We start from the raw sequence: 9,146 nt of genomic DNA, 5'->3' as shown, positions 1-9,146 counted from the left end.
ACGGTGTCAACAATTTCAGTTTTCTTGTTGACTAATATTAGAACCCTCTCATTGGTCATGTGCTCTGTCCAATTGATTCGGAGTATTCTTCTGTAGAGCCACATCTCGAATACTTCAAGCCTCTTACACGAAGCTTCAGTAAGCGTCCATGACTCCACCCATACAGAAGCACAGGAAAGACATAGCACTTCAGATGTCGTATTTTGGTCTTCTTGTTCAGGTCGTGAATCGTGAAAAGTTTTTTCATTTTAATGGAAGCTGCTCTTGCCTTTTCAATCCTACAGCGGATTTCCCTCGAATGATCCCATGCCGAGGTACGAAATTGTTTCGACTCTACCATTCTGTTGTCGATGTAAAGTTGATGAACGTAACGCGCAGAAGAAATAATTATATATCTTATCGCCGCCTACCGTCATCGATTCTGTGAAAATATTTTATGGAATAATTTATATAAGCCCATTTCTTAATTTGTTCAAATTGATAAAATAAGGTGGCAATAAAATTTGGATGAGAAATGTTACTCCTAGTGCACTACTAACCAAATGCTTATAAACTTGAATAGATAACACTTGTTTGTCCTCGGAATATTTTTACATTTTGCGATCGTATGGTCACAGCAATTCCAAGTAAAAAAAAAAAAAAAAAAAAAAAAATTAATAAATAATATTTATAGTTAGGTGAATGAAAATGTTAGCTGTTTACCCTTAACGCTGAATTCCAAAAGAATTATCTCGTCATAGTAATTTGGTTGCCCATCTCACGGACAGGCTTAGGCTTTGTGGGAATTTTGTTTGCTTTCGGATTGTATGATATTTGTGTAATGGAAAAAACGAGAAAACGTTAACTTTGTGGTCCTGAAAAGGACCGATAGCAATATTTCGATGGTGAAATTTAACCTCCGAAACCGTACAGCGTACGACCTTGGCGTTTCAAAGCATATACGACGTCCATTGCTGTTACAGTCTTCCTTTTTGCGTGTTCGGTGTAAGTTACAGCGTCTCTAATAACGTTTTCTAGGAATACCTTAAGTACACCTCTAGTTTCTTCGTAAATCAAACCAGAGATACGTTTCACCCCACCGCGGCGGGCCAATCTTCTGATAGCGGGCTTCGTGATTCCTTGGATATTGTCTCGTAGAACTTTCCTGTGACGCTTAGCGCCACTTTTTCCCAAACCCTTACCACCTTTGCCTCTGCCAGCATTTTTCAGTTAACGACTACAATAACAAGAATTAACTAAAGGTTTCAGCGGAAAATACGGCTTTTATACCATCACAGTTTTCCCCACCACTAGATCTACACGACCAACCAATGATATTGCGAGAATGTGCAGTGGAACCGCCTACCTATTCCGCTATAAATAGATGAATCTAAGATTTCCCTCAACTAGTTTATACCCATACTCGAGATGGCCCGTACGAAGCAAACCGCAAGAAAATCCACTGGCGGAAAGGCACCGCGTAAGCAACTTGCCACAAAAGCGGCACGTAAAAGTGCACCCGCTACTGGTGGCGTAAAAAAACCTCATCGTTACCGTCCAGGTACCGTAGCTCTTCGTGAGATCCGTCGTTATCAGAAAAGTACCGAGCTGTTGATTCGCAAACTTCCTTTCCAAAGGTTAGTGCGCGAAATTGCCCAAGACTTCAAGACCGATCTCCGTTTCCAGAGCTCCGCCGTGATGGCCCTTCAAGAAGCTAGCGAAGCTTATCTGGTCGGTCTATTCGAAGATACAAATTTATGTGCCATTCACGCCAAGAGAGTAACCATTATGCCGAAGGACATTCAACTTGCTCGACGTATCCGTGGCGAACGTGCTTAAGCATCTTTTCACAAAGTTTAAAATCGGTTCTTTTCAGAACCACAACTTTTTTTTTTTACATTTATACAATTGATTGATTTCTTATAAGGTATCCCAAATTAAAGATCCGATATCAATAGTGCAATATAACCTTACTTAATTTCTTCCAACAAAATGCGTTACGAATTTCAATTTTCCATCAGTCTTTTGATATCCTCTATATCTTGGCGCAATAGCTTATTTTAAGCTGGAAGCAAATTATGCCGTCTTATTTCCAATTCGATCATTCAACTGCAAAAGATTCTGATGACCAGCATTAGAGAGAAGCGATACCGTGATTTCTAGATCACGTTGTGAAACGTGAACGTTACTTTATGATATCAGTGAAATTAAAGCGTGACGTGATCACTGTTTAGGTTGCTTGTTAATAATATTTATATGAATCACCCAAACCTTAGTTCGTTTATCTTTGCAACTCGAATTGGTCACTCATTCAAAGCAAAATTGTTATGAAAACATCCATTTTTCTTACATATTCAACTCTTTTCCTTATTTCAGATTTAGTTAGGAACGTAACACAAGGATATCGATTTTTCAAATGTTTCCTCAAATTTGAAGAGGTGATTTTGAAAGATAATTTCAACTTGCATAAATTACAAGTAGCATAATTTACATCAACTTTTGTGAAGAAAGCCCAAAGATTGCTGGTCTTTCGCCTGTTATTATTCTTTCGCCTATTATTATTATGTCGCTGACGTGTTTTCGTTTATTTTTTATAATACAGAGTACCATTTATTGCTTCGGTCGACAACTTCAATATAGAAAGAATTTCTTTGGGGTTGTTTATCAAAGATAAGCATAAAATTAGAATTTTATTGCCACCACCAATTATGCAGTAATGCAGTAGTTATTAGTTTGCAGCAAGTATTTATTGTTTAACTAGTTCTACAAAAATACTTCCTACAGCATGCGAAGTTGCATACGATGCTGGGATTGTCATAAAAATATGCAATTATGTTAGTCGAAAAAGGTTCCGAAGCAATAAAAACATCAGGCTGCCTTCATAATTTACGATTGCAACGGACGATGATATGCCCTGAAAAGATCTGTGAAATGTTCAAACTGTTATCCCGTCACGCTCTGTATTCGTTTTTCGGAACCGTGACTACCTGTGACATTCTGATCTCAGTGATTAAATCACAGTTCGTGAAATATCGCTCTTCTCTAATCAGCATTCCACCGACTGTTTCATAACATTTTGAAGAGGATAATGAGCATACAAGTTGTAAATAACATCCCATCACCAGTAAGGGTTAATGTACAACAATCTAGCTTGCGACATGTTTGGAATACCATAGACGATGAGATGGCGGTAGTTTTTGCAGACACTCGCCATTGCTAGAGTCCACCGAACTCTGTGCTAAGCTTTAATTCTTGGGGTTTGATGAAATGTCCATCAGTTGATTATTCAGGTGATGCGTCAGCAGTGTTGTGAAAGGCAGTGCTATGGTTCCTAAATGGTTTTGTCGGAGATGACCCCGGACCAACTTCTATTTTCTTTTGAAGTTTGTAGGTTCGGGTATATACCCGAACTTAAATAGGTGGAGTCAATTTAGGTGGTACGATCTCAAATAAAAAGTTTACACTGAGAAGGTAATTGGGGTCGGATCTTGTATATTCTCAAAATTTAAATATGTATGTCGTAAAAAGATTTACCCAGATTTTTTCCTAATTAGGATGTCTATTAGCTGTTCTTTCGATCCTATTCTTGGGACATCCTTTCTGCTGTGTAGTAATTTTCAACTCTGTATTTCTCAGAGTAACTAACGCTAAAAGATTACATATATCATGCTGTTACAATCATTACGTGTTCTTCAATTAACGGAAACTCTAGAGCCCGTAAGCAATCAGAGGTCTCCCCAAAGGACGTAGTTAATATCACACAATCTACTTCTACGAAAGATGAAAAAAAACTCCTCTCCTGACCTATCTAGCTGCCGGTATCACTAGGCAACAACAGTACCTAGAAGTGAAGGGAATCCAATATGCTGATGTCATCATCAAAATGACATCACACCGAATAAATAAGTCAAAATCATTATTTTGATCCGTATCTGATAGAACGCTCGAGCTTTTCGGATTCTGAAGAGTTTTTATGTCAAAATAGACGACGTAATATCCCCACCAGACAAATGGAAGCAGGAGTGCCTCAAGGTTCAGTTCTAAGCCCAAAATCAACAACATATGCATATGCAACGCCCCAAAAAGGTCAAGGAATATGCTAGCTCTATACGCAGATGATAGATGTCATTTACAGAATAGTGATCGCAGCACTAGATGATTTATATATTACAGACGAATGTTTCATTAAGGTGAAAGATTCAAATGAAATGACTTAACCTGCATAGTCAACTGTGCGATTGTATTTTTCTTCCTGTTAATTTCTAGCTGTTTGCGGAACCAATTATCAAATATATTGGGACTGTATGCAAATAAAAAAACAAACAAAAAACAAATAATAATTCAAACTCTATGGATGGCAATCAATGGCATTCAATGTATGAAATTAGTATACTAAGCCCTACCTCATTCAGAGTATGGAACGTACTACGCTGATTGGTCGAAACCGCGAGTATATATATATGTATACGAGGACATTTTCGAGGAATTATCAAAGCCCAACAATCATTTTACTCTCCCATATTCGCGTATTATATTATAATGTCTGGTCGCGGTAAAGGTGGAAAAGTTAAGGGTAAGGCAAAGTCTCGTTCCAACCGAGCTGGATTACAATTTCCAGTTGGTCGTATTCATCGTTTATTACGCAAAGGAAATTATGCTGAACGAGTTGGAGCTGGAGCACCCGTCTATCTAGCCGCTGTTATGGAATATCTAGCCGCCGAAGTTTTGGAATTGGCCGGTAACGCAGCACGTGACAACAAGAAAACCAGAATTATTCCCAGACATCTTCAGCTGGCAATCAGAAACGACGAAGAGTTGAACAAATTGCTATCGGGAGTAACTATCGCTCAAGGTGGTGTTTTACCGAATATCCAAGCCGTCCTCTTGCCAAAGAAGACAGAAAAGAAATCATAAATACAATCTGTATGTGAAACGGCCCTTTTCAGGGCCACAATATTTCCTCATTGAAAAGATTTTTTTATCATCTGATCACTTTGGGTATAATAAAATTGCGACAATTTCACGGTCCTACTGACATTCGTAAGTAGGGTAAATGCTCTGATTTTCGACCAAATTAACAAAAACATCGATTTCGGGTACGACTTTTTCACACATAAACTAATCAAATTTTAAAGGTGTTGATGTTCATCGATTCTTTGGCTAGTTTTAAATAATTTGTCATATAATTTTAAACGTTCTCTTCGCATTCAACCTTCGAAATGTGAAAACAGAAAATCTGAATAACATTCGGGTCACGACCATGCCGCAGAGTTCTCGACCATTTTTTTGTTTGTTTTCGACCACTAATAATAGTGGCCGCTCGCTTCTCGTCTTCACTTAAAAATTTTATATTTATATCAATCAGATGGATTTCAGATGAGGTAATTGAGTAAGAAACACTGGGAACGTAAAAAAATTATTCTGCAAAAGTTTTCATTTTCTATAAGTATTTCAAAATAGGAACTCATATTAAATAATATTATTTGGTTATTTTGTTCTTAATATCTTTTCAGAAACTAATGAGTATATAAAACACCGACCACAAGTGGTCGAGAATTAAGTATAGTATATCCAAAGTCACTTGGAGGAAGCCAGAATATTTCAATTATATGTTCAAGGGTTGTCCAAGTTTCCAGAAATTCCTTTGGGGCCTAACAATACTTTCGAATAAACCCCCGGTATTTAGCGGATCGCGGTTTCCATTTCAAAGAGACATCTGGCCGAGCGTTTTTATGGACTAGTTCAAGTGGCTTTGTATATACTATACATTCAAATTGGTTCTCGACCGAGAATAAATGAAAGGTAGAATAAGTATGTTTCAACGTTAATTCAGTGGTCGCAAACTAATATTCAAAAAAAAAAAAACGAACATGATCCAACAGAAATATATCGGTTGAAATAAACAATTATTGAAATTACATATTGGTTGTCGACCACTTTGGTCGAGAAATAAAAGGTAAAAATTTTCCAATACCAGTTCGCGACTGCCGAATAATATACATTTTCCCACAACTGCTATGAAAAGTAGCGTATTCTTCATAGCTTACTCAATTTCAAAACTATGTATTGCTCATACTGTGGGAAATATTATTTCTCACAGCACTTTGCCCACACCTCGCTTGGTAGACCAATGTAATTGGGCTTTTGAGTCGTTTCTATGGAAACGCAATAAATTCGCACATACTGTCAACGAAGGCCATTTTGATTTGAATCAAGTCCATTACTTGAATTATTGAAATTTGTGCAGTTGTAGGAAAAGTACAGTGTGCAACATGTGGAGAAAGTCCTTTTCTCGCTCGTGTGAACTCGCGAGAAAAGTTGGACTTTCCCCACTTGTTGCACAATATACTATTTCAGCGCGAAAACTTTGACCTATACCCCTACTATGCAAACTATCTTGAAAGGGTAGCAATGGTCGAGAAAACACGTACGGCGGAAATATTTTACACTACAAGATATATTTTATTATTATTTTATCTCAAATCACGGAATGGTCGAGTCGAGAGACACTGACGGTCGGCTAACCAGTGCATTTACCCTATATAATTAGATAATACGACCCCATTCTGATCATACGACCTATTTTCGAATCTTCATTTATTACTTTATATTTCATGATAGAATATTGTTAACTCATCAATCTCAAACACGGGATAATGTGGGTGGAATGAATGCCTATTGTAACTATAATACATCCTTTGTTCTTACAATGTAATTTTGCTATTTTAGCTATTCTTTGTGTGACGCTTAGGATCACGCCACATTTTGCATTAGAGATAAGTAATGTTATAAATTCTCAGACGCATTGTTTTTTAGTCAGTCAATAACCAGTCAATAATAGATCAGTTCATGACAGATAGTTTTGATTGTACCTTTCGTCTTTTTCTTGTAAATAAAGTTTTTTTTAAAAACAAGGTTTTCCATCTCAAAAACATAATTGGCGACGAGGATGGGATCTCTTTAAATATTTCGGAAATAATAGCGCGACGAGAAAAACGCGACGTATTATCTGAAATATTGTGCCGGTCGTAGAAGTGACAAAACAAAAACTTTCTTTCGACTATCAGTTTCAACTGTTAAGGTGAGAAGCAACCCTGAGAAGGAAGCCAAGAAGCCCTGATCTTTGGAGGAGCGCCCAAGACGACTTCACTACAAGGAATACGAAACAAAAAAAAGGTTAGCAATCCTTTCCAATTGACTCCCAGTTTACCTATTCTGGCCCAAAAATAGTCAACCTTTTCCCAAAGTTTTGAGTGTAAAACTTGTAGAACAGTTTTTCCTAGGTTTCTTTAAAAAACCGACATAAGAGTTTTTCTAGGTTACTCAATTAAAAAACCGATTACCAATTTTAATTCAAGATTACTTCAATAAAACATTTTAAAGGCCGTAAAGCGCAAACAGTAAAAATGGCATTAGAAAATATAAACTTAACATTACCGGAAAAGTTCGGGATGCTTTTGCCAAGATTTTCAGGAGTGGAGAATGAATTACATTCTTTTATAAAAAGTACAGAAGAATATTTAAGGATGTTCACAAATGAACAAAATATAGTAAAAAGTTATTGTTTATCAGTTGTTAAAAGTAAATTAGTAGGAAGAGCGTTAGCTGAGGTAGCAACTTCCGATATTCCTGATGATTGGAATTCTCTAAAGAGATTCTTACAGATTAAATTTGGCGATCAAATCAATTTAGATGTATTGATACACAAATTACAATTTTTGAATAAATCACATAATGAAGATATAATAGATTTTATTGATAAGATAATTTCCTTAAAGATAAGAATAAATTATAGAATTGACGCGGATCCCATGCCAGATCCAGAAAAACAATTATATAAAACTAATATTTTAAAGATTTGTAAAACAGTTCTTATATCAAATGCCCCAATAGAATTGAGGACTTATTTAATAACAAATAATGCTTTGAATTTTGACGGAACAGTAAATGCAGTTAAAGATTATATATCGAATTTAGCTCAATATGATTTACTTGATAAAAGCAGAAGACAAAAATTTCAAACACGCCCTGAAAAAAATAATTTCAGAAATAATCCCAACACGAGAACAAATAATTATAGATCAAATAATATTCCTAATAATTATCATTTTAGATCGAATAATAATTATAATTCGAATTCAAATTCAAATTTCCCCTCACAACCTATTCAGTTTAATCAAAGACCTGTGAATAGATACTATCCCTCAAACAAACAAGTTTTTGGACATACTAATACTAATACTAATGTTTTCAAACCAAATCCTAATCAAAGAATTAATACACCACCAGAAAAAATGTCAGTACAAACAAGAGTTTACCCCCAAAAACGTCCAAATTATTCGACGCAATTCCCAACGAATCCCCAAAAGAAATTTTTTAATGAACGCGTTTCTAATGAACCACATTTTACTTTTGAAGAATTAACTCAAATAGGATCAAATCCTAATAATGAATCCTTTGATAGATTTTATAATAAAAATCATAATAGAGATTTTCATTCGAAACCTTCGACTTCCAAACAAAATTTTCGAGACCCTACTTTAGAAAACGAATTGACATAAAGCATACGCTAGATAATACAAATCAAAATCCTATTAAATTACCAGTAGACCTGAATCATCTAGAAACTAAAAAGAAAGATTTATCACAAAAACAGAAACTGCATATTGCAAGTGATTTTAGAAAATTAAATGAAAAAACTATTGACAGTAATAATCCCAAACCGGAAATAAATAGTCAATTGTCGAAATCTATAGAAATGAATAACATTGAATACGTATTTTCCAAATGCGATATAACTAATGATTCCAATAAAAGCGAAACCAATGAAATTGAAAATAATAAAGTCACGGAAGAAAAATCAGATAAACCCTCTGAATTATTAAATACTATTGAACAAAAAGATGATAATGTTTTGATTCATAAATCGATAGAAGATGTAAATGATCATAATTATACGGATATTTCCAGTGATCCAAAACGAAAATACTTAAGGACAAAAATAAATAAAGAATATTCGAATGATATGAATTCCCATAAAATTCCCCATGATATTTGTCGAAAAAGCAAATTTAAACGACCTCCCATACAATTTCAATCAAGTTACGTAGGTCACGAACCTTTCAATTACTCCTATTGTAATACAAACCCAACTGTTATCAAAGCAC

The 9,146-nt window shown here is 35.4% G+C and overlaps 2 protein-coding genes across 2 annotated transcripts; both read left to right on the top strand.

Annotated features, from left to right (window-relative positions):
- The first annotated feature begins 1,402 nt into the window (after window positions 1–1,402).
- Window positions 1,403–1,819, top strand: LOC123683273 (histone H3). Its single transcript, XM_045622206.1, has one exon. The coding sequence runs from the start codon at window positions 1,408–1,410 to the stop codon at window positions 1,816–1,818; it is 411 nt and encodes a 136-aa protein (XP_045478162.1). The 5' UTR covers window positions 1,403–1,407; the 3' UTR covers window position 1,819.
- A 2,681-nt stretch (window positions 1,820–4,500) lies between these two features.
- Window positions 4,501–4,985, top strand: LOC123683275 (histone H2A). Its single transcript, XM_045622208.1, has one exon. The coding sequence runs from the start codon at window positions 4,519–4,521 to the stop codon at window positions 4,891–4,893; it is 375 nt and encodes a 124-aa protein (XP_045478164.1). The 5' UTR covers window positions 4,501–4,518; the 3' UTR covers window positions 4,894–4,985.
- Window positions 4,986–9,146: the final 4,161 nt, after the last annotated feature.

Source organism: Harmonia axyridis, chromosome 6 (assembly GCF_914767665.1).
Source record: "Harmonia axyridis chromosome 6, icHarAxyr1.1, whole genome shotgun sequence".
Classification (NCBI taxonomy): domain Eukaryota; kingdom Metazoa; phylum Arthropoda; class Insecta; order Coleoptera; family Coccinellidae; genus Harmonia; species Harmonia axyridis.
This window is presented reverse-complemented; position numbering and strand designations above follow the sequence as displayed.

Excerpts from the sequence above, each read along its gene's own strand:
- LOC123683273 (XM_045622206.1), top strand. The coding sequence starts at position 1,408 with ATGGCCCGTACGAAGCAAACCGCAAGAAAATCCACTGGCGGAAAGGCA.
- LOC123683275 (XM_045622208.1), top strand. The coding sequence starts at position 4,519 with ATGTCTGGTCGCGGTAAAGGTGGAAAAGTTAAGGGTAAGGCAAAGTCT.